The 26,450-nt window shown below is 42.1% G+C and overlaps 2 protein-coding genes across 4 annotated transcripts in view; one reads left to right on the top strand and one right to left on the bottom strand.

The window, feature by feature from the left end:
- The first annotated feature begins 8,471 nt into the window (after positions 1 to 8,471).
- On the top strand, positions 8,472 to 10,978 carry coa6 (cytochrome c oxidase assembly factor 6). Its single transcript, XM_084049331.1, has 2 exons — positions 8,472 to 8,803; positions 10,064 to 10,978. Exons 1-2 carry the CDS (start codon positions 8,660 to 8,662, stop codon positions 10,160 to 10,162), a joined length of 243 nt encoding a protein of 80 aa, XP_083905457.1. The 5' UTR covers positions 8,472 to 8,659; the 3' UTR covers positions 10,163 to 10,978.
- Positions 10,979 to 11,023: 45 nt separating this feature from the next.
- The window catches only part of slc13a4 (solute carrier family 13 member 4), a 29,805-nt gene continuing 14,378 nt past the window's right edge, over positions 11,024 to 26,450 (bottom strand). For 2 of the 3 annotated variants that reach the window (XM_084049329.1, XM_084049330.1), the window contains exons 8-16: positions 26,334 to 26,450; positions 21,105 to 21,224; positions 20,427 to 20,528; positions 19,756 to 19,857; positions 19,274 to 19,380; positions 17,251 to 17,378; positions 16,257 to 16,418; positions 15,919 to 16,056; positions 11,024 to 13,585 (exon numbers count right to left, since the gene is read on the bottom strand). The exon at positions 26,334 to 26,450 is cut by the window's right edge and continues 68 nt beyond it. In XM_084049329.1, coding sequence (XP_083905455.1) covers positions 13,448 to 13,585; positions 15,919 to 16,056; positions 16,257 to 16,418; positions 17,251 to 17,378; positions 19,274 to 19,380; positions 19,756 to 19,857; positions 20,427 to 20,528; positions 21,105 to 21,224; positions 26,334 to 26,450 — 1,114 coding nt within the window. In that variant the 3' untranslated portion in view covers positions 11,024 to 13,447. The remainder of the gene's footprint in view (positions 13,586 to 15,918; positions 16,057 to 16,256; positions 16,419 to 17,250; positions 17,379 to 19,273; positions 19,381 to 19,755; positions 19,858 to 20,426; positions 20,529 to 21,104; positions 21,225 to 26,333) is intronic. The other variant, XM_084049328.1, reaches the window with a different exon arrangement.

The following is a 26,450-nucleotide window of genomic DNA, read 5'->3' as shown; positions in this document are numbered from 1 at the left end:
TGTGTGACAGCCAGGCTGGCCTTATATACACATAAGACCAGGAGAGTTGAGCAACAACTACCTGAGTCACTGAAATCACAAACATTCCCTAAATGGATCGCAGAGGAAGTTTGGTTTGATGATGCAGCTGGTTTAACTGTTATAAGATTAGACAAAGTTCCTTTTGCGCAGACGGAGTTAGGCAAGACAGCATTTTCTGTCAGTGCTCCATCTGCCTGGAATGAGCTCCAGAGGTCCTTGAAAATCAAATCACTTCCATCTTTAGGTAGTTTCAGGGAAATGATTTCCAACATTTTTGTTCAGAATTGTAACTGCTTTATTTAATTAATTGATTATGATATATCTGTTCTAGTTCTTTGACTATTTTAGTTTTGAGTTCTTTCTGTATTCTGATTCATGTATTTATTGCTGTATGTGAATGTCTATTCCTGTTGAATTACTGTGTTCTGTATCTCGGCTACATTGAAAATGAGGGCCTGCCCCTCAACTGTACTCCGAGCTGAAATAAAGGTTATGATGACGATGATGAGACAATATAAAACTTTATTGATCCCAGGAGGGAAATTCAAGCGTCAAAGCAGCTAGCCTACAGGTAAAAGTCAAGAACTAAACCATTATAAATACGAATAAATATGAAGATAAAATAAAACACTAAGCTGCTGGCCCTAGATAACTGCCCAGGATCTCTGAATGAGTGAATGATTAAGCATCAAAAAATATAAATGTACATGTAAACAGGCTCAATAGTTGGACAGACGACAGCCAAGGTTTCAGGCCAAAAACACATTATAAGCTGCTTGTCATGCATTTGGTGTATCTCACAGCAAGGTGCATAATCACTCGTACTGTAAGCTCTGAATCCAATTAGTTTGGCTCTGGCCAGGCGTGACTGCTTAAATCAGCCATCCTCATCCCACACCTGCTGCTGTCTATTTACTACTACTGTTTTATTTTAAATGTGCTTAAAGGTGAGTGATATTTTTTGGTTAAAACAAAAAGTTGATATTCTTATAGTAATCATTGCTATAATGTGTTTTTCAGTGACAGGGGTCTCCCCATCTCTCCAGCATTTTAAAAAACAGAAAATACATTTTCAGGTAGGTGACAAAATGTCAGCCAATCAGGAGAGAGTACCCATTTATCAGCTTCATTGTGATGGTGTTCCACTTCCTATTTTGTCTGCTCAATTCTTTATGTCATCACTTCCAATTTCACTTGTTTAATCTGTATCCTGTCTGAGTTCTCTATCCTGATTGGATAAAATGTACCTGAAAATGCATTTTCTGTTTAATAAACAGCTGGAGAGACATGGAGTTACTGTTACTGAACAAACACTAGCAATGAGTACAACTAGAATATAGAGCTATTTAACACTTAAAGAAAACCCCTTACCCTACTTTTAAGTGATTTTCTTTTCTGATAATAAGTGTTAAATAGCTCTATATTCTGATAGCCATCATCTCTCCAGCTCTTTAGTAATCGGAAAATACTTTTTTACATGACATGAGCTGGTATGATGCCAAATGAGACATTATATTATATTTATATCACACCCAACCTTTATTTATGTAGAGTAAAGGAGTTGTAAAAGTTAAGCTTGTGATGATTGGTTAGTATATTGTCACATATAAGTTTACAGGTGCAAAGTGGGTGAAATCATCTCATTGTACAAGCTCCCAATGTTTTGCACTTTGAAGAAAAGAGTCATAGAGTTAAAGAATAGAGAAAGAAACAAGTGATTCATATAATAAGAGGGCACAATGTCAAATATGCAATGTCAAATAAACATAAGATGCATTACATGGTTCAATTAGAAATAAATTGAGGCAGAATTTAACCCCTAATGCTGATATAGCAGCTGACCATTTAACACAAGCTAAAGCCATATCTTCCCAAGGGATTATACCGCAGCTGTGAATCATAAACACGCTGGGGTTTTCAAGTGTTTTTGAGCTGCCTGTTGTCTGACCAGTACAATTTGCAGTCCTGCTTGCTCACATAATTTGATTTGTTTTTTAAGGATGAGGGTTTTCTGATTATTTTCTCCCATGGTCTTAAGCGGTCACCTCTAACCATAAGGCTACTGTTGACCCCAGTAATACATGTTGTCTCATGTCTTTCTTTACCAACAATAATCCTGTTTGACCTCCATGCCAAATTTACGTCATTGCTCTGTCTTCACGCCAAAGTATGAATCATGTTATGCAGTGGTTGTACAGTACGCAAATCACTTCTCATATTGTATATACACCAAAGCACAACTCAAAATCGCCCAGCCGTAACAATGTTTGTGTATGTGAGTCATTTAAAAGTAACAATAAGGTACAAGCTTTATCATCACTTTGATAAAGTCATCATAATCCTCCTATCAATGTAAGGCTTAACATTTACTCTGGAATTACAAGGTGGTGTATGTTGCAGACTTATTTTAGAGGAAAACTACAATATAGTGAGTGTCTTTGTGAGTGTCTTACATTACTGAACACTTAAGGAAATCACATTGCTCAATGCATTGCCTGAGGTAGGGGACTACCAAACACTTCATGAGAACTCCGGTGGAAAGGAAATATTGTGTTGTAATAGGAAATTACAGGCAGATGCTTTTTTTCCCTCAATTCTTTTTACCAAATATGACACATTTATTTTTCCTCTGAAAAGGCATGGAAACCACAGTTTCCCACTGATTCAAATAACTCCCATTAAAACGCATATTACAACATATATTTGTTCCATCTTTTTCACAATCTTTCTTTGGAAGTAATATGAATAGTAGGAATTACGCATTTTAATATGGTTAATATGAAGTATTACAAAACCATATTGATGTATTAGATTTAACCACTTCCCTATTCCCATGGTCTAGGTTCCCTTTAGTTAGTTTAGACATCTCGTCATTTGTAACTAGATATTTCACAATCACACACAAAAGTAGGTACACAAAGACATCTTCATCACCATCATCATCCTCAGATTAGAATATATCCGCACAAAGCCATCCCAAAACCATCCATCCATCCATACATCCATACTGTACATACATATACATACATTAATACATACTTTACTTAACTTATTTTACTTTATTTATTTCCTGGACAGTGCACATTAATGAACATTTCAATCAATAAGCATGATATCATGTAAATATGCCAGATTTAGCTATAAGCTCATTTTGACTTTTTACAGGGGACAGTTCAGAATTGCAGCCATCTTTAAGTGCTCTTTTAGAGCGGTTTTGAAGGAGAGTAAGGATTCACACTTTTGTATGACTGTTGGTAGGCCATTCCACATTTTGGTGGCATACAGTAGCAGTAAAACAAATTTAACCCCTTGTTTGAGCCAAATCTGTGTTGAACGTGATTTGTGGAGCTTCCTCTGGTGTTGTTTGTGGACGTCTTTAACATTTTTGAAGTAGTTTGACAGGTACATGGGTGTCTTTGTGGTGTAGTGCATCTTGTAGACCAGGCCGATTGCAAGTTGCTGTACTCTGTCCTCTACCCTGAGCCATCCCACCCTAGCAAAGTGAGTAGGTTAAATGAGTTGTAGATGTAAGGCCAAGCAGCAGCCTGACCAGTTTGTTTTGGGATGTCTGAGGCCTTGTTTTTAAGGCCTTTGTGGTGTTATGGTACCATGAGGTGCATGCATAGTTGAAGTATTAGTTGAAGTGACTAGTGATTGGATGAGTGGTTTGTTTATGTTTTCATCAACTTTATCATTGAGAGGTAGTTTTTTTTGGCAGATCAGGGTCATGGCAGTTACCTTATGTTTTAGCTTATTGCTCTGTTTTTGGAGTTTCACATGGTGGGTTTTGAGATCCTTGTTGAAGCATTTGGCGAGGTTAGACTTACAATTTTGAACTTCAGAGCATTTTTGTCTCCACCAGGCCGAAAGGCATGGCGAGAGAGTATGTTTTACCCCCTGTCCGTCCGTCCGTCCGTCCGTCCGTCCGTCCGTCCGTCTGTCTGTCCGTCTGTCCGTCTGTCTGTGAACAGCTAATCTCCGGCACCGTTGGCTTGATCGCAGCGAAACTGTACACACACACACTCCATGGATGCCAATTCAGAACCTCTGCCCCACATTTCTCACATGGGCCTTTTTTAGCGCCACCAGGAAGCCGATTTGTGCAAAACACATTTTTGGACAGTACTCCTACAGATTTTGTGCACAAATCCTGCAAATCGGTACACAGTATCTTTATAGTCATTAAACAAAACGGGTCTTTCACATTTTTAATATTCCATCTTGATTGGCTAAAATTGCCTTCCAAAGTTTGCAGGAGTATTCCATTTTGAACAAAATGCCTCAAATCATGAACACAGCATGCAATTTACGTGAAATTTTGCTCGCACATTCCCACTAGGCCGAGGAAGAAATGCCACTTGAAAATGTTCAAATCAACCTCATGGTGGCGCTGTAACAGGCCGATTCGTGTTTTTACCTATAACTGCACCGATCTGTGTAAAACTTTGTATGTTCACTCTCTAGAGGCCAAGGAAAACCCTTTTAGTCCAGGGGCCAACACTGATATTTTGACAAATTGGTACCACCTGAGGTGGCCGTAAAGTTTTTGTATTTTTGTCTTCCTACATGTCTCTAGTTTATATTTTGGTATGATACATCTTCCAATTCAGTAGCTTAATGGCAGTTATCACTACCTACCAGCTAATGTATCCGGTAGGAGACACAAAGTAGAATCTTTGTGTCTCCTACCGGAAATACACCCGGGCATCAAATTATTGCGACAAAAAACAAAATATATCCATGTATTCAAGGCTTCATGGGGTGTGCAATTGATAACTTCTCAGATTTTTGGTGTTTGCAAAAAGACTGCTTTCCATAAGCTTGTAAAAGTTGACCCTCCTTCGGTCTAGGGTGGTCATAGCTGAATGGGTAGAGAGTCCCCCTGGGAAACTTAAAGGAGGAGTTCACCCAAAAAATGATTATTTTCTGTCAATTGCACACCCCATGACGCCTTGAATACATGGATATATTTTGTTTTTTGTCGCAATAATTTGATGCCCGGGTGTATTTCCGGTAGGAGACACAAAGATTCTACTTTGTGTCTCCTACCGGATACATTAGCCGGTTTAGAGTGATTACTGTCATTAAGCTACTGAATTGGAAGATGTATCATACCAAAATATAAACTAGAGACATGTAGGAATACAAAAATACCAAAAATGTACGGCCACCTTAGGTGGTACCAAAATCTGCCTTGGCCCCTGGACTATTTGCCCTGCATTTTTCACATCTGCCTTTTATAGCGCCACTAGGAGGCCGACTTATGTAAAACATATTTTTGGATATTAAGCCTTCAGATTTTATCAAACTTTCACGCAAATTGGTACACATGATCTATATAGTCATGTGATCAAGACGGGTCTGTTTGATTTTTCATATTCCATCCTGATTGGCAAAGATTGACATCTAAAGTTTGCAGGAGTGGCACGTTTTAAACAGAATGCCGCAAATCATGAACGCAGCGTCTGATTGCGATGAAACTTTGCACGCACATTCGCAATACGTTGAGGAACAAATGCCACCCTTTTAACATTGCCCTATTATAGCACCACCTATAAATAGGACTATGCACTTAAAAAAAAAACTTTTTTGAGCTTCCATCACTGTGATGGCCACACCGCTCACTTCACACTGGGTGTGATTTTTGGGGCGGTGTAACCGCCCCCTATAAGTGAGGTTTGGACACTGACCAATCCTGCACCGTGATTGGCCAATAGTCTACAACGCAGTCTACAACCCTAACCCTTCCACAGTCAATGCAAATCTATACTTTTGCATTGATATATAAGTCAGCCAATCACATTACAGCTAGTGTCATCACCACTAGCTGTAATGTGATTGGCTGACTTTGCAAATTCAGGACTGTGACTGGCTAGCGAAACACATGACACATGTTCAGCCCTATGAATAGCAGTATGGACTTTAAAAAATATATATGTTTTTTTTTAAGTGAATCACTTCCATCACTGTGATGACCACTGTGACCACACCGCCCACTTCACACTGGGTGTGATTTTTAGCGGCGGATCCTGCTCTATACCTGACTTTGTCCGTGTCCGTCAACGTTCTGATTGGTCAGGTCCGTCAACGTTCTGATTGGTCAGGTCCGTCAACGTTCTGATTGGTCATGTCCGTCAACGTTCTGATTGGTCAGGTCCGTCAACGTTCTGATTGGTCAGGTCCGTCAACGTTCTGATTGGTCAGGTGCGTCAACAAAGTGATTGGTCAAGCTTCACATGACACGTGGCTATAAACACATTATAAACACATATCGATGACAAAATGTATCAAAGGCGCCGCTACCTTCACACAGGGTGTGATTTTTATATTACTCCTACAAATTTTGTCCAAACATCATGCACATCGGTGCACATTATCTCTATAGTCAAGTGATCAAGATGGTTCCGTCCGATCTTTCATATTTCATCCTGATTGGCGAATTCGAAACATTGCTGGCCCACAATACCTGACCTGGCGGAGACCTGTGCTCCGAGGAGCACTATTTCTAGTTTGTCTCTGACTTTCATAGCAGTCAGTATGTCCTAATTCATCCATGGCTCAGAGCGGGCTTTAACCCTGATGGTTCTCATGGGAGCCATGCTGTTTAAAATTGCTAGGAATTTGGTTTTGAACCCGATCCATGACGCTTCGACCTGTGTACTCCTGAGTTCAGTGGACCAGTCCAGCTTCACCAGTTTGTGATTAAAGGCCTCACTAGAGTAGGTCTTTAGGGATCTAGATAAGACTGTTTTGTGACAGCCGGCCTTGGGTTTTTGTTTTTTTATGGATACAGAAGATGATATAGTGATCATACAATAACACCACTAGTGGTGATTATGGACCTGTCCGATGTTAGAATGAGATCTATGATGGTTTAGTATCACACACCCTTGTGTGTTGAGTAATCAGCTGACTGAGTTTGCAGATCACAAAACCAACTGAAGGATTTGAAGATGGGTGCTTCTTTTCGGAGCATGTCCGTGTTCCAATCACCAATACGATTTTTTCCCATCTTAGCTAATAGCCAATAGCCTCAAGTATATCATAGAAATCACTCTGATCAGGAGGTCTGTAGATGGTGCCAACTAGTACAGGCTTAGCTTTTTTGAAAAATACTTCAACCCACACAGTTTCGATTGCTTCATGATTTAGGTCAGAATGAGTGATTTGATTAAGTCAGTATCCTTGTGCGAGAGAAATAAGTAACCAGGTATATGAAAACAAGCCCAAACGAAGCGACTATAGGCCACATGAGCACTCTAACCCTATATACATTGACTAATAGCCGATCTACAAGATCACAACGCTGAATGTCTGAATGATAGAACAGCAGTATAAAAACAAATAGATTATCTATCTATCTGTAAAAAATAATAATAATACAAAAAAACTTGATGCTTGTGCCTCAACAATTGTGATATGATATTTTTGCCAGATTGCCCACCCCTATGAATAGATATATCAGCAAGCATGCCCATATGGGTTATTGGGCATATACTGATGACATCAGGGATCTCCATATATGGGAATAAAAGGGACAAGGACTGACAAATACAGAGATCTCCATATATGGCCATAAAAGGGACAAGGACTGACAGACACACTGATCTCCATATATGGGCATGGAAATGCATGGCTGGATTTTTAAATCATTGTATGAATGAGGTTACTCAATTTAATCACAGATTAAATTCAATCTATGTGTTTTAGTTGTATGCTGTACAGCAGGGGTAGGCAACCTAGGCACGGGTGCCAACATTGGCACAGAGAAGGGTGATCACTGACACAATGGCATACGTGTGTGAGAGATTTTTTTTTTCTATTAAGATTAAATATTTAAAAAATGTTTAGTCAGTTAAAATTTGTCCCCTCCCATCTACAGTATATACAAATTACATCCTGCACATAATTCTACATTCATTCAAACTCCTAACAAACTCTGACTGGGGAGGGAGTCTGGGAGAGTTAGGTTATTGCTCTGAGTCTAATGATCAATACATCCTGATGTGAAAGAAAATATATTTCTAAAGAAGAGGAAGAAAAAATAAAGGTTGTTATGTATAGACCCCTTAACAGACGACGTCACACTGATAAGAACCAGTATGCGTGCAACCAGTATGCGTGCAATGAAACCCATTCTATCAGGTCTCGTCGCTAGGACGCGCCTCACTAGCCAACACACAAGAGGGGGTTGGGCTGCGCTGAAACCAGCGCAGCCCGAAATAACAGGTTGGGAATTGATTGCGTGAAACAATCACCTGTGCGTCCGGTCCATAGACTGTATAAATGTCCGGTCCAGTCTCAATGTTAGTAAACAAATAATTGGTCTATATGGACCCCTGCTGTATGAAACAGTAGCCTACTCAGATAAAAGGCGCCACCAAGCGGTAATCATAGACAAACGCCTGAGAAGACGTCATCAGCAAGAGACGAGCAGCCGGTTGTTGACGTCATGTGCACGTCCTTCAAAAGCATCCACAACTCACGTAATTTACTTATATATGCATTGTGTTGAACAACAGCAACCACAGATCAAATCAAGTGTTCTGTGGTTTAACCCGCCGATTGACTCACTGTAGTAGTAAAATACAGTCAAATCAAAGTGATCTGAACACTTACCTGGACTGGAAGCAGAGGGATGTCAGCTCCTAACTCGTCCGAGAGGAAAGCGTGTTGGACGGCCAGGGACGAGCTGTGGAAGTGCCTGGATGTCAACAACGACCAGGCTGCTGCCTGTCACACGTTCCAGAAGGACTTCGAGGTGAACTGTCCTATGCAGTGGGTAGGTTTGTCCCCTGTTCTGGGTTGTTGTCACATTAACCATTCTGTCATAGCCTTGGATCAAGATGATCATAGACAAAATAGATTTTGACATGTTTTATATCTGCACCGCCCAGAGCGTCCTGAACTTTCACCAGTAAATCCCGTATTTCTCCGAACATATACAAATGCCAAATATAAGGTGCTTACCCGGTTACCCCAAGTGTTAACTCGGCATTCGGAGACTTTGTGCAATGTATTAGTCCGTATTTTTCAATAGATATGTGTTTTAATCCCGTCTGTGGCCGAACGCCATTTATTTCCCTCGTTTACTTCCTGTTTACAGTGAGTGTAATTTTGTCTTTCACCGGATGCGCCCCGTCACTACCGCTCATTGAGGACTACAGGGAACTTCCGACAGAATCCGACACAGACGGGATTAAAACACATATCTATTGAAAAATACGGGCTAATACAGTGCACACGGGTTCCTAATGTCGAGTTAACATTGGGGGGGGGGGGGGCTACAGGGTCAGGCTCAGCACTTTATATATTTTCTTTGTACATGACATGTACGGAGAAGTACGGGCTTTCCTAGCTCCATTAAGAACCTCTCACTCCGCTATACAGCTAGCGAAATGAGGAGATGTCGGTATGGAAGGCGGTTACCGTTCTTAATGGAGCTAGGACTTTCCGCGCGGATATCCAGTGACAAATGGGGGAGAAGCCCAATACTATCTATCCTAAGACTTGGAGTTTTGAAACTTCTGCCAGAAAACTTGTGTTTAGACAAATATCTCCACGTTTCCACGAGCTGCACACGCACGACTTTCTGTACGGGCGAGGGTCTTGGAATGAGTGCAGGACTGGATATATCTAAACTTCCTTTAGGACGCACAAATGTTTGGGGCACACAATTGGCAGGTGATGTGATTCATTACCCCCTGGCCCGCACCAATCACAACGCACCTGTCAATTGTGTACCCCATTCGTTTGTGCTTCCCTGTGTCAATTTGTGATGACGTTTGTGGTCATCAGAGGAAGTTTTGATAAAGATTTGTGTTTAAAAAACAATTCAACATTGTCATGTTATGAGCAGCTTTCTCTCAATAAACAGTGTAACCATGATACTTTCCAAATTTCAAGTGTTTGTTTCCGAGTGCTTGTTTAAAATCACCCAGGGTCCTGCATACCACTGGTTTCGAAAATTGCACATAATTATGCATTAATTACATAGTATACATACATACATTATTAATCTCTCATTGTTCCCCTGTGGCAGGTCAGATACTTTGCTAAGAGAAGAGAGTTCTTAAAATACAAGGAGAAAATGCAGACAGAGGGATTCACGCCTGCAGAAGGTCCAAAAGTCTCATCATAGACACCGGACAATGGAGGGTTGTTGCACTCTCATGGACTTCTTGGGCCCTGGCTAATGGCCCATTTTAAACTGTCAACTGAAGTGGAGGATTTGGGTCTCACATATGGGAGGTGTGTTCTGTCCTCCAACGTTGTCCTCCAAGCTTATGCTACTGTACATCATCTTCTGCCAGTCTGGATTGGAAGCCCAGGCTGTCCTTCCTGACAACTTGAACGACACCTGTGTTACCCAGGAGGACTGAGATCTATTTAACCAAAGCCTCAGTCTTGCTGGATCACCTGGATGTCTGTCTGTGGAACATTAAAATGACGTGATGCCACTGCTTTGGGAGTCCATCCATACACAGCTCCAAAGAGTTGTTACATCTGTTTTAGCTGTTTTATTTTGATCTTGCGTACATTACATCAAGTTATGATTTTCAATCTCAAGGACCCCCAGTTTGATATGCATTAGGCCACAGACCTCCAATTCATATGATTTGTTTTATCTCTGGAACTCCAATCTACACTGTAACGTTGTCTGTGTTACTTTATCTCTGAACGTGTAGAAATGGAACCAAATGGACCCGTAGGTTCCACTTGTACACTCGGAGTTACAGACCCATCAGGGTCCATTTGATTCCTAAATTTCAATAATTTGGCTGGGGACCCCCTGGAAGCCCCTCAAGGACCCATGGGGGGTCCCCGGACCGCACTTTGAGAACTACTGTTCTAACCTATATTGAATTTAGATGACCCTGGTATCTTCCTGTTTCTTCAAGGTATAAGTTGTTTGATTTGCAGTGTGTGCGGTAATAAACAGAGCCCAGATAATGTTTTTGGTATCACTTTTATTTTTATATTAGTTATGTTTTATGACAATACTAATCCTATTGATATGAGTGAGACTTTAAGGCACACATATAGTATTTATGTATATTACAATCATTGGAAACATGTCGAAAATATTTGAAAACATTGAGAAGGCACATTATATTACAAGTCTGCATGTATATATACAAAGGTGGTTGTAGTCGGTGTCCAATAGAACACCATCAAAAATATGAACCTGCATAGAACTGAATAAATTAAAACAATGGAATATATAGGCTTAAGATTCTGCCTATTTAGCGCCTACATTCCTATATTGATATAAAAAAGGCACAAAATTACATTTTGAATTTGTGTAAAAATATAAAGCACATCTTATACATAATCAAACAGTATTCCGTGTGAGCTCTGTCACCACCATTAGTCATAACAGCTCTCATGATTCGACCGTTGATTGGACAAACTTCTGTACCCTGTATTTTGTTCTCTCTAGTAAATGCTTTAGGTGCGTTGGAAGGGTCCAACCATCAGGTAACCTCCAAGGTGAGAAGAAAAGCAATGAGAGACGTTGAGCCTGAACTAGAAAATGTACTGTATAGCCCGATTTACACATCCACGTACAGCAATGTCGTGCGTTGAAAATGGACTATAAGCTTGCGGTGCATATTTTCTATGCACAACACTGCCAGATGATGGAGCAGAAATTAGGAATTAGTGTAGGCTGAATTTAAATTGTCATCACAACACCAACCTCAGGTCCAAGATGCCCTTGATTATTTTTTTAATACATTTTTTTACCTCCCTCATTTACATGTGTTTGCTCTACATTTACTATGCTAGAGATGAGTGCAGCTTGGAGTAGTTTTGGGTGCTGGCATAGTCTCTAAACCCACAAATGTTATGCCAACCCAATTCAAAAGAACAGTAAAGTAATTTATCCCAGAAGAGTAAAATAAACTACAATCTTAAAATCTGCTTTATGTGCTAATGTTCTGCTAATTCATGATTATTGAAGCAACGGAAAATATTCAAAAGTGTCAAATGCACCCAAAATGCTGTAGTTGTAAAAACTAATATTCCATTCTATTGCATACAGTACTTGATCTCACAGTGTACTGTAAGTGTTGTGTCCAGGATACATGTACTGTAGAGACACTGAAAAACTGAACTGTATAAATGTATCACAAGGGCATCCTTTACAGCGTTGAAGTCAATTCACGATCCTTGATCAAGGGTGTCCATTCCATGCAACTCACAGGGTCATGCAACAGACAGTCATTTCTACAAATGTGGAAGGGATAAGGGTAAACCCGAACCAGGTTTTTACTCGATTATATTTTTGCACATAATGGTTCTAGTTGTAACTATGCAGCGCTGCCTTTTCTAAAATCCACTTTTCCAACCTGTCTTGAGACTGTGATGCACACAACTTTAGTCACTCGTCAGAGAAAAGAATCCAGTCCCTTTCTGTTTAGCATTAACAATAAGAGACAGTAACAGTATTTACCCTCTCCAGAAACACCGCAGCAGAACTCATTTGAGGGGAACTCATTTGAAACAAGCTCAGTGCTTTTATGAGTCTTCCAGTTTAGTAGACCTGGTATTGTGAATTTGTACTTCCATGTACTGTTGTTCTCATGTCTTACAAAATAAAGTACATCAATCAATCAAGCAAAGAGGCCAACACCAGCAGTGTTAAGTTAAATCTGAAAGTGTAAAAATTGCCACGAAAGGGTCTACAATTAAGATAACACTCTGGATTTTGCTGTGTAGGGTTTCGTAATCTACTTACTGCGACCAGACTAGTTCTAAAAGCCGTTGCTAGATATTGTAGCAGCCGTTATATACTGTACTGTACTGTATGTTTCTGATCTGCTTATTTCTAAGAAAATGTCTGAATCAAACTTATATCAAATTATATGTACATTTTAAAACACTGATTGGGTTGATGCTTATTATTTCAAGCAACTCACTAATTACATTTTTGCTACATCTGTGGCCGCAATGCACAGGACCTATTCTATGTTTTGAACTGTTAAAGCAATATGCAAAATAAAACAAACCACATTGTCAGATCTGACCCTCCACAAACTGCAGTTTGTTGCATTGGCAATCAATAGGCAATAATTGAATGGGGTGCATTTCTCCTTTCCGACATGTCGCCTTTCCGACGTTGACGAACCCTATACCTAACCCTAACCGCACGCGGAAGCCACTAGTCGGAGTGGTGAGATGTCGGAATGGAGAGTGAACACCAATTGAATGCAACCAATCAAAACGATTATAATTCCTATCATATACATAACCATCAGAGCTGTACAGTAATCGTTCTAATGCATGGGCTTATTTCTGAACAAGGTTCAAATCCACTTCTTGAGGCAGCATTTTTGCATTTGAGTTCTGTTTCAGCATCAAGACAGTCTCTCTCGATCTCTGTCTCTACTCCTTTTGCCTCTCTGCGCTGCCATCCTGGTTATTATAAGCTCCCAGTGACATTGCTGGCCACTGCCCATGCTGGGTACTCGGTGAGGTCAAACAGGGGTATCCCCCAAGTTGTTATTGCCAACATGACCACTGCCACGCCAATCAGGTTTACCCCGAAACCCGCTTTCACCTGGAGGGAAAGACAAAGACATCAAAACAATAGGATGGAAATTCACAATCTTTTTTTTTTTTATAATCTTTTTTATCCCACGATTTTGTAACCCTTATTTTTCACCCGGTGCCAATTTTCTAAGTGATCCAGGGCACTACACTCCCCTCACCAGCTTAGGGAGGCCAGGGCCGAGCTCATGCCTCCTTCAATACATGAGAGCCAACTGACCTTCTTGTCACCTGACAGGGGGGAGTTTCCCTGGTTGGACGTAGCGCGTGGAAGGAACACGTTATTCCAAACAGTTCCCTCCATCAGGCGCCCCGGCTGTCATGGGGGAGGCGTTATAGTGACCAGGATTACTACATGTTTTTGTGAGGGTATTAACTACCCTGAGAGACACGGGGAGAACATGCAAACTCCACAAAGAGTGGGCCCTTTCACCCATAGACATATAAAAGTAGACGCCTCCTCCGGCTCTGAGGCATCTGTATCTCGGGCGCGCACCAGCTTCCACCCTCTGTCGCGTGCGTCACAGAAGGGGACGTTCGGTAGGCCAATCAGAGGCCTACTGAACGCCCCCTTCTGTGACGCACGCGACTGAGGGCGGAAGAAATACAAGAGTATTGTGATACAGGTTGCTCCAATGAACTGCAGAGGCCAATGAGGTATCTAGGTTTCTATATCTATGCTTTCGCCAACCCCACCTAGGGTATGGGCGCTGATGACACGGAGGAGAAGACACGCCCCCAGCGCCCACAGCGTCCCCGGCGGGAATCGAACCCAGGACCTTCTAGCTGTGAGGCGACAGCGCTACCGACTACGCCACCGTGCCCTGGAAATTCACGATCAATACACTATTTGATTGTGAACTTCCATCCTACAGTATGTGTTTTACAGTCATTTCATTATCAACTGTTGAGATGCACTGTTTTTTAAAATGTTATTGCAAAGGCTGTAACCATGCTGTGTTGCTTTTTAGAGAGATGTTATTCACTCTTTCAAGTCCATTAACCAGAGAAATTGCAGTATATATAGTCAGCTTCCCCTGTTGTACTAGCTGCTGCTGTGTGGAACTACAGAAGTGCAACCACCTTTGTGCCTAACCTTATGCACCTGATACCTAACCTCATGTACATACTGTTCCAGCAGGATTATACTATGTGTATATTATACGGTATAATTGATGTACTTTGATTTTTAATTTAATTTAATTTAGATTTTAGTTTCTCTATACAGTTTGATTTATTTTTATCCTTGCTCTCCCCGCCCCCTCTTCTTTTTATTTTTCTCTTCCGGAAAACAACAAAAGCAGCTACAAACAATGAAGTTGATTCTGAATTCTGATTCCGATTCTGTTAAACACGGGTTAAAAAAATAAACTTCTTTTGACGTTCTCTTGTCCTGTGATTTCTGGGCAAGAAAACTGTTATTATATAACAGACCTTTGACACAGTGTGTGTGTGTGCGTGCATGCGCGCCTGTGTGTGTGTGTGTGTGTGTGTGTTTATCATCTGAGACTGCTTGCCCGAATTAAGCCAGTTCTGTCGTTCAAGGATTTTGAGCGTGTCATTCACGCTTTCATTACCACACGTCTGGACTACTGCAACGCGCTGTATGTCGGGCTAAATCAAGCCTCCTTGGCACGCCTGCAGCTGGTCCAAAATTCTGCAGCACGCCTCCTGACAGGAACCAGTAGGCGTGAGCACATTACGCCCGTGCTGGCCTCACTCCACTGGTTACCTGTTCGTTTCAGAATTGATTTTAAAATGTTATTGTTTGTTTTTAAATCCCTGAATGGCTTGGCACCCCAGTACCTCTCTGACCTCATAAAGGTCTATACCCCCCCAAGGTCACTGCGGTCTGCCGGCCAGCTAAACCTTGAGGTCACAATAAAGACCAAGTTAAAGACCAGAGGCGACCGAGCCTTTGCTGCCATAGCCCCCTCACTATGGAATGCGCTCCCCCCCATGTTAAAAGGGCCCCCACCATTGAGACTTTTAAATCTCGGCTTAAGACACATCTTTATACCTTGGCTTTTTAACCCCGCTTGAGAGTTTCTGTGGTCTATGTCTTATTGTTCTTTGTGTGTCCTTGCTGGTGTTTTTTGTGTTTTAGCATATTTTAACAGTGTACTTGATTTTCATGATTTTCTGTACAGCACTTTGTAAACTTTGGTTGTGAAACGTGCTATATAAATAAAGTGGATTGGATTGGATTGGATTGTGTGTGTGTGTGTGTGTGTGTGTGTGTGTGTGTGTGTGTGTGTGTGTGTGTGTGTGTGTGTGTGTGTGTGTGTGTGTGTGTGTGTGTGTGTGTGTGTGTGTGTGTGTGTGCGTGTCCTGCTGTCGTACCATGTCACTGATCTGCACGTGGCCGTAACTGAACACTATGGCATTGGGAGGGTTCCCCACTGGAAGCATGACCCCAAATGACACACACATGGTGGCTGGAATCAGTGTGTAGAGGGGGTTCATGAGCAGAGTCTCAGACTGGAGGGAGGAGTAGAGGAAGAGGAAGGAAGCAAAGGAGTAAGAGAGGGATGGAGGAGGCAATGGAGGCCATTTGGTTCCATTTGTATGCTCTCAGAGTTATGGGGTCCTTGAAATAAACATATAAACGTTTGAGAAGCACTGTTCTAAAAATATATATATTTTAAGTAGATAGACATTGAGGTGAATCTGTGTCTTACCAGTGCAGACAGTATGGGTAGGAAGACAGTGAGTGTGGCCGGGTTGGAAGCAAACTCTGTCACAGCTGAGACCAGCAGGCACGCCAGCAGGGTGACAGCCCAGGGAGGAAGACCACTCATCGGCTCCAACTGCCTGCCGATCCACACAGATAGTCCTGACACCTGTACACACACACACACACACACACACACACACACACACACACACACACACACACACACACACACACACACACACACACACACACACACACACACACACACACACACACACACACACACAAACGCATGCGTGCGTGCGTTTGTGTGAGGAGAGAGAGAGAGAGAGAGATACAGACACATACATTTAAGTGGAGAGCGTGTTTATGATATGAATATTGTTACGCTGCATCAATTAAAGGAATGCTGAGCTATCACACTTGATGAGGTTTAGTCAATTTGTGACATTAACTGTGTTGATCGACACAGAAAATAAATAATAATTCTATTCCAGTAAACAAGGCACTTTAAAGTCGGAGCCTGTGATACCCAGAATTCACTGCGAAGGCGTGGCTCTCAAGCCCATTGCCACTAGTGGCCCCTATGGTGACATAGGGGAGAATGACTGTAGTTTCTGGCATCACCATGTGGGCAATGAGGAGTGCTTTCGATTTGCTGCCTCTGCGATGGCAGATGGACTTAGCACCAAGTATTGATCAGTACTTCTACAATATATAGACATGGAGATAAGCTTGAATGAGTATTCCTTTGACCACATGAACCCTAGTGTCCATATTCTGGGCATGTCATAATAGGCAAAAGGCTAATATTCGGCCAAAAAAAGAAAATTTGTTGTTTGTTTTGTGAGCTTGTAGATCGGCTACTTATCTAAGAGTTTTGGCGTCGGCAAAAAAGGGAGGGAAACAGTACAGTACAGTACAGTACAGTACAGTACAGTACAGTACAGTACAGTACAGTACAGTACAGTACAGTACAGAACAGTACAGTACAGTACCTTGCAACCAGCAGCCAGTGCATAGCCTCCTCCCACCAGTATGACTATCTCCCAGGGCATCAGTTTCTGAAAGTCCTTCCAGGTGATCATCGGTGCCAGAGGATCTGCATCCGGATCTTCATCTGATGCTGAAAATATAGTGACACCACTATCGTCAAACGATATCCAATCACCAGAATTGAAACAGTTATTTTCAGATTCACCTTTAACCACTTACGCACTATATACTTTGTCGCACGGCAACAAATGACATGCCCGGAATAGGGAATTAAGCCTAAATGGCCAAAGAACAAACGCTCAGGCAGCATAAAATAACCTCAAGCTTCTAGCTATTTCAATAATCAACATGGCATACTGCTGAGATGTTGCATACATTTTACAGCATCATTCATGCTTATTTTTGGGTGGGGGGACATAGAACTTCATGGCTAAAGGAATGAAAATTAATTGAGTTGCAGTTTCTATACAAGGCCAGTGGGGGTCAGTATTGAATTTGTTCATAACCATTATAGTCCATTTACTCATTAGTCTGTGGTATATAAATGGCATAATACATTATTACACCGTTTTTGATGGTGTGGTAGTTTTTAGGGGGCATCACAGCTGAGTACACCTTGAGAGGATATAGGCTTCACTACCAACACTACCTCATAACCTATTATTACACACGTGTGCACACAAACACGCACATGCACGCGCGCGCGCGCACACACACACACACACACACACACACACACACACACACACACACACACACACACACACACACACACACACACACACACACACACACACACACACACACACACACACACACACACATATACATTTAAGTGGAGAGCGTGTTTATGATATGGGAAATAACAATTCCCAAAAAAATATTTAGCTTTCAACAAACATGTTGTCATGTCATGTTAGGTTTAAATCTGTTTAAAGGTGAATGGACCGTATCTAAAATGCAATGACAACCATGATCAAAGGGGGTCAGTATTGAGACACAGCCTTTGTAAACTCAGTTACAGACTCAAACATCTCTTGAGGTTGGAATTTTCCTTCTAAAGGTTCATGTGCTTAAAAACCTTCTGCACCTGTTGCGAAACTCTAATCCCGGACAAGACCTGTGTTGTTTTTCTGTTGCTGCCTTTCTTTTTCTTTTCTTTTTTTCAGTTTTTTCTCCACATAAATCAGTGACCACTTTTGAACCTGTGTGAACTTTCTCCACACAGGGCATAAATCTCTTCAGTAGTATGTATGGGGATAAATACTTAGTTCACAAAATCCTCACTTTGTTGTGAAAAGTGGCCGATGAACACAGCTGCATGAAGCCTGATTTATACTTTGTCGTAGCTAACAGCTAACAGCCGCTTAAGCGTTGAAATTGAGATTGGCTATTTTCGCCCAGCGACACTGTCTCATGATGCAGTATATACAGTATCTGATAACAGATCACTTGATTTAGTTTTCATACTTAGTCATCTGAAACACTGTTCTCCAAGATAAGAGACATTTGCAATTTGTGTAGTGTGGGCCATGTTGTGCATTATGTTTATTTTTTATTTTTTTAAATGCTGAAGAGGCGTGCATATGGACACACAGCTCTAATTGGATAAGAAAAAGCATGAGAAGAGTTCTGCTGTGAGACTGCGTTTAAACAATAAATGCAGCAGTATTTCATCACTCATAGAATAAATGCAGCAGTATTTCATGCTTCCTGTTCATGTTTTGGGTGAGCTGTTGACTTAACCAGTTATCACCCTGACCAGATATCTGCAATGTTCTGGGTTAACCAGCTGAACCCCAGCATGCCTATTCTGGGGGGAACATTCAAAAATACAGTTGTAACTCAGAGCCATTGTCCATTGTACTAAGAATAGAGTATTTAAGTGGTTAAAGTTGAAGTCCTTCCTGCAGATATTATATACAGTAGGCTAGTATACTGTATATTCTATGTGTATGTGCATTGTGTATTATACATATATAATATGATACTATCTGGTGGTCAGGGTTAAGTTGTTATTCTGACCTTGGTTTTTAGAGCTGCAGGAAGAGGAAAAGGGCCGCTTGGCGGGGATGAGGAAGAGGAGGAAACCCAAGAGAACAGAGACGGTGGCATCAGTCCTGTAACCTTTCCTAGAGATGAAAAACAAGTCAGCATGGAGACAAAGAACAGCTACCGCTGCTTGAGTACTTTACACTTTTTTGTGACATTTTAGCTTTTCATTGTATTCTGCATAAATCCCTTTATAGTCTTGTTTTCAACTCTTTACCCCCAAAAAAGCATACATTTTTATCCTTTTGTGAACCGGAAGAATACCCAATGTGATGCTGATCATGCTCATGATGTTTTTTTTAACCCATTTCCCTCCAGTTAAGCGCTTATCCTCAAACTGGGATCATGAGGATTTGTCTGTTCACTGTCATTTGATCCCAAAACAGCCCATTATTTGGTTACCGAAACCCATGTGTGGTGTGGCCGTTTCGACACGACGCATGTCAGATACGCACTTCTCAAAGAGAGACGTCCATCCCGGCACAAAACCAGGCTCTCTGGTGAACCACAGCAATGTCATCAGGATGAAGAAAACACCTGTCACCACCTCTGGATAGCTGCAAGTGACAGGAAAAATGATTTATTAAATGTGTATACAGTAGGTGCACACATAAAATGCTCACATACACAAATCGTTGCTGTCGGGTAGAAACCTCATATGTCCAAAAGTGTTACTCTTCTGGATTCAAATTCAAAAGTAGCAAACATAGCAGATCTACAATTTGCTTGTAGATCGGCTATTTTTGCTACTTTTGTGTGACACTGTAGTATGACGAGGTATAGCATTAATTTACTAAAACTAGATAACAGGTTTCTGCCCCTGTGTGTGTGTGTGTGTGTGTGTGTGTGTGTGTGTGTGTGTGTGTGTGTGTGTGTGCGTGCGTGCGTGCGTGCGTGCGTGCGTGCGTGCGTGCGTGCGTGCGTGCGTGCGTGCGTGCATGTGTGTGCGTGTGCATGCTACCTGGTGAAATTATGTGCATGTACTGTACTGTATGTATGCACTACTGTATGTGATTATGTGTGTGTGTTTGGGTTGTTTTTTTGTTTTTATTTTTAAAATACTAAAGTACTTGTCCAAGCCAAATTACTTTTGGAACAATACAGTCTATCTCATCTTATGTCTTACCTTATGGGTCCAAGTTTCACATATTCGTCGTGGATCCTTCTCTCTGACAGCATCTCTCTTTTGGTCTTGCGCTTCTTACTCAGAGAGCAGGTCTCCTTGAAACTGGAACACAGTGACCGCAAAGTGAGCCATGGGCTTTGGAAAGAGCTGGCTAAGGACATAGCATGGTTCTATTTGTCAACAGCATGGCGCTAAGGTGACAGGGATGGCGTGGTTTGCTTTTTCTCAGTGCTAAATAGCAATTATTATAACCCACAAAGACGGAACAGCGAGACAGAACACACACACTCTTACACCATCCTGCTGTGTCCTGACGTACAACCCTTCCACATTATGTTTTTGTTTTACAGTACACACACTCATACACAATGTACGTGTGTGCGTGTTCTCGCATAGTCACACATACACAGATGTGTAAGCCTGCGCACACACACACACACACACACACACACACACACACACACACACACACACACACACACACACACACACAAACACACTTTGCATGTGAGTGCACAAGCAAACACACACACGCACACTTGTGTGCACATGCACAGGAACACACATAGCCTAACAGTACACATGCAAACACCATACACTTGTTGTATGCACTTGTCCTCATGCAGAAGCACACCATGCAAGTGCACGCATGTACACATAAACACACACACAACTCACTCAGTTCCGAGGAACAGGAAATGCAGCCAGAGCCAGGTGAGCACCAGCATGATGATGGCGATGGGGAAACTGAAGATAAACCAGGTTCCAAAGTTTATCACCTTCGCTTCTGGATAACGACTATAGGAGACACAGAGAAAGTGTAGGCAGAGAGAGGAGTTATTGTGTGTGTGTGTGTGTGTGTGTGTGTGTGTGTGTGTGTGTGTGTGTGTGTGTGTGTGTGTGTGTGTGTGTGTGTGTGTGTGTGTGTGTGTGTGTGTGTGTGTGTGTGTGTGTGTGTGTGTGTGTGTGTGTGTGTGTGTGTGTGTGTGAGTGTGTGTGTGTGTGTGTGTGTGTGTGTGTGTGTGTGTGTGTGTGTGCACTCAAGCACTACTACTGTATGTAATCTGTGCAATGCATTTTAGAAGGGATTTGACAGTTTGACAGTGTTCAATGTTGACATTCCTCCAATTGTGTAATAAACCTGACCACTGAATGACATTACACAGCTTTAATCTTAACTTCACAGCTGTAGAAAGAAATGTGTAAATGTTGTATAAATTCAGATAGATTAAGAATGCCATAAGATCTACAGCTAGGGTTAATGAGTTTATAATATATTTTAAAATAAAGTTCCACTGTTGCATATCTGTTAGAAGGAATTGACACTGCCTTAATTGGCTCAGTGCAAGGCAGAGATTCCTAGTTAAAGTTTTTAGTGAATCAAAGAAAATGTTTATGTTACAGATTTGACCTGAATTTTGTTGTGAGGCAATTTTTGACAAAACTCAGTTCATGGGCTGGAAACAGATCTGTGGCCTACAGGATTTAACTCTGGCATATGAATTGCGTAATTCTCACTCGTGGTCTCCACAGCAACTACTGTAGCTAGCTGGTCACATCTGACTGCAGCTGATAAGAGCTGATGAACCAATCAGGATTAGGATTGTAGGGATAGATTGTATGGTAGGCTTTTGGGTTGTCTGCCTAGGGCCACCAGGATAAGAAGTGCTTTACTGTCCCTGGGTGCCGTGGTTAGACACTAAAATTTCCTTTTAGCCTCTAACAATCTCTGGTCAGTGACTAGGGTCAACTCCAGTTGCATTTACACTGTTGCAGTCGCAGCTTCCATTTGCAGTTCACTGAAGTCAGTGAGTTGAGGCATTGCGCAGGTTTGTAGTTTAAATAAGCTTCAAGTATAATACATTCATAGTTTTGATTGTTTTGGTCCCAAAGCATGTGAAACAGTATATCAAATACATCATACAGGGGTAACTAACAGGAAAAAAATAGTGTTAAGAAATAGGGCTAATTGAGCGCTGAATAAGAGAGCAAAATAGCTATCTGCTGAACCTTTATTGTCTAAATGTTACCTTCATATCATTCTGTATATGAAGACTCTAAATATGAAGAACTTGTGGAGGGGAAGAAAGGTTTAGGTCCTCAGCCTTTCTACCCCTTCACAGTGGGACTTTTTAAAAAGGTCAGTTCTCTCTTGCATCATTTTAATCATTAAGGCCTGAGGGGTGATAAAGTGTATTTGCTAAGACATACTTGGCTGCCTGTTCTGACAACACAGCATGTGGCAGGATGGACTCTTAAGTAGGGAAAAGGTGACTCTCAGAGATGCCGACCGCTGGCATCTTGGAAGAAAATAAAAATATCTCCAATACAAATGGTTCTTTCTTTCGTGTGTGTGTGTGTGTGTGTGTGTGTGTGTGTGTGTGTGTGTGTGTGTGTGTGTGTGTGTGTGTGTGTGTGTGTGTGTGTGTGTGTGTGTGTGTGTGTGTGTGCACATGCTTTTGGCTGACTTTGGCCCCACATGCACTCAGTCATGTCTTAATTTAATGCTTGAGAGTAAAAATGGACCTGTACTCCTGTAGTCCGTATATCCCTGCTTTTTACCTCTCTCTCTCTCTCTCTCTCTCTCTCTCTCTCTGTCTCTCTCTCTCTCTCTCCCAGCTCCATGTCAGCGCTAGTCTCGTCTCTTGCCTCCTCCTTCAATCCCTCTCCTTTCTCACATCACTGTCCTAGGTCAAAGGTTAACCGGCGTGCTCATTCCTTGTCCATATGGAGAGACTGCCAGGAGGGCATGTTCTCTCTCTCTCGCGCGCGCGCACGCACGCGCGCACGCACGCACGCACGCACGCACGCACACACACACACACACACACACACACACACAGACACAGACACAGACACACACACACACACACACACACACACACACACAGACACACACACACACACACACACACACACACACACACACACACACACACACACACACACACACACACACACACACACACACACACACACACACACACACACACACACAGTACTATTAACCATGTTCTGAGATGCTGTTTAGTATTCACAGCATGGTGTGACTCACCTGCCCCATGCAGTTTATCATTATGGTTCCAGTGACCTACACAGGTAAAGGTAAGCTCAACCCAACGTTTTGTTTTTCATGACACACCATGTACACTAGGTCATTTTTTCAGGGCAGCGTTATTGTATGGTCACAATTATGGCTAAACCACAGGACAGGTCAGCACTGAAGTTATGTGAAACATGCATGATTTACAACTTTTATGTGTGTGTGTGTGAGTGTGCGTGTAGGGGGGGGGGGTCAAGCTGAGTTCTTTGCTTTTACTAGCATGGACCTGCTATAGACATGCCCATGGTAAACCTGTCTCAGGCTGGAACTCAACGCATAACTTCTGAAAAGATATCCAATCTCCTGCACACATGTAGATGGACACACACACACACACACACACACACACACACACACACACACACACACACTTTCATGGACAGACACACAAACGAATGAACATACTTCCTCTCTCTCTTCTATTAAAAAAAAAACAGGCACAAACAATTTTCTCTCTTTTTTTCTTAGACAAAACACAAACCCGTGCACAACCAGAATCATGTCCTGACCTTTGTCCAACAAACTGTAACATGAAACATGAAACCTTAAACGTGATTTAAACTTAATTCCACGCCACTGTTGTACACGAGAATAGGCAATCTACAACCTCACATGTCGTGCTGCGACCTGCTTGTAGGTCTGCTATTTCAGGTGCGTGACACAACACACAACCAAGTATAAATCAGGCCTTAGCCTGCTTTATTCCTGTTGCAGTAGGAAATCAGCTTGCAGGGGATTGCTGGAGCTGACTCGTTTGATTTCTGATCCTCTGTAGTGGTAAATGGTGCATTTACAGTATATAGCGGCTTTATCCAAAGCGCTTTACAATGTGCATTACATTCACCCATTCCCACGAAAATGTGACAAAAATAGCAAATCTACAAGCTCACATCGCAATGGGAATGTTATGAGCGTGTACAGCAGATCGTCTATTTTTGACAAAGGGATTTGGTGTAGAGGGAAAAAAGGAAGGGACCAAGTATAGAAACCTGAGGGACGATGGTCAACTTAAGCATATAGAGTTTACAGTAAGTGGTTAACAAGACATTGACACATTGAGCTAACTCACCAATCCATCTACACAGTATGTGTGTATAGACCTAATATAGACCTAAGTGTGTATAGACCTAATAAAACTCTCAAGAACAGATTCTGCTCTGCGCTTGAATCTGTCGGTAGCCGTGTTGACAACTACACAAGTGGGCGTGCCATCAGATCAGGAAGCAGGCCGCGTTTTACCCAATCAAATGTAGTGGGCGGGATTTACGTGTGTGCCGTTCGTTCCTCACTGGAAACAAACCGAAACAATACCATTTAACAATAGCGTCCTCGAAGCCGACAAAACCACGGAAAGTTAGTAACATTTTAAATTGCTCTTTCATCATAGAAACAAGTGGGCTTATAACCAAAACGATCCATGTTCTTTGGGAGAAATGGTGTTAGTGTTCCGTGGAGAAATATTGTTAGTGGGAATGAAAACATATTCACACCACCGGAAGTGAAAGGCTGAAGGCAGACCAAAACCCTGGTTTCCCTGAGCACGTGTTGTCCGTTCAGCTCCGCCCAGAAAATGTGGAGCTCCGCCCCAAAATGTGGATTGCAATTTTATTATTTTGGAAGCATTCATTTCCCTAGAATCTAGATCCTCCATAAACATTTATTGGCCTTGCAACAGCTAGACTAGGAGATTTATATTTCCCTCCACTCCGTAAGAATTTCACTATTAATATACAGGTCAGCCAGAAGAAATGCCGCAATGGCACCAAAGCCTTGACAGAGATCCAGTGCTGTGTCGCCACGCTGTTGCTCCACCCCGAGAGGAATTATTTGGATTCAGAATCAGTTGTCTTTTTTTTTATTCCAGCAGGTGGAGCAATTTACAATCTGCTAATTTCCACATGTTCCTCATCCTTCCATTACTGATGACGAAGTTTAAGCAGCCATTAAAGATGACACGCTCATGTGTGGGTGCGTGCCACGTTTTATCCCTGATTCTGGTCAGACTGAATTAAATACATGTATTTTTACCCAAATCTAACCCTATTTGTCGGTCGAAGAAATAAGCAGTAAAGAACCCTATATGCAGGGGTGCACATAACTGGTGCGCAGGTGCGCATGCGCGCCCAAAATAAAAAATGCGCACCACATCAGGCGACGCCAGGCGCTTTTGCGCACCAACAGCTGGGACAGGAATTTCCAAGCTTTTATTTTTTAGCAAAAAAAAAAAATAAAAGCCTGGAGATCGAGGCTAGGAATTTACTTCCTGAAGCCACACTCACCCATTCACTCTAAAGCACCCGTCGGCCCCATGTACAGCCATTAGGCACAGGGGTTAGAGATATGACTCGCGTCGCCTCGCTGCGTGCTCGCAGCCAGCAGCGGATGTTAGAGGCACTCGTCACCGATGATGAAAGCACCGTAATGGTGCAAAATATGCCGTGAACGTCCCAATCTGGCGGATAAAATCAGCGCAGCAGAGCACAGGGCACCAACCTTGGGGGCTTTATCTAACAGCGTGAGAAAAAAAAACGGCGAAAATCGGCGGAATTTAGAAGCAGAGCGTCCTTTTTTCCTCGCCCCCCCCCCCCGTTGACAAAACGGGACGGGCGCCATGCGCACCAAGTCACATGTCCAGGTGCTCTTCTGCGTACCAGACCTAAAAAGTTATGTGCACCCCTGCCTATATGTGTGTGTGTGTGTGTGTGTGTGTGTGTGTGTGTGTGTGTGTGTGTGTGTGTGTGTGTGTGTGTGTGTGTGTGTGTGTGTGTGTGTGTGTGTGTGTGTGTGTGTGTGTGTGTACCTACGTGTTGAACTGTTCAGAGAAGATGAGGTTGGTAGAGGTACCAGTGATGGTAATAAGTCCTCCTATGGTGGCAGCGTATGTTATGCTGAGAGACAGGCATTTACAGATCATGTGATCT

The sequence above is a fragment of the Gymnoscopelus microlampas genome (assembly GCF_963454915.1).
Source record: "Gymnoscopelus microlampas genome assembly, chromosome: 23".
Taxonomy (NCBI): Eukaryota; Metazoa; Chordata; class Actinopteri; order Myctophiformes; family Myctophidae; genus Gymnoscopelus; species Gymnoscopelus microlampas.
This window is presented reverse-complemented; position numbering and strand designations above follow the sequence as displayed.

Coding starts and splice junctions, on each gene's coding strand:
- coa6 (XM_084049331.1), top strand. CDS start 8,660: ATGTCAGCTCCTAACTCGTCCGAGAGGAAAGCGTGTTGGACGGCCAGG. Junction 8,804..10,063: donor TGAACTGTCCTATGCAGTGG/GTAGGTTTGTCC, acceptor CCCCTGTGGCAG/GTCAGATACTTTGCTAAGAG.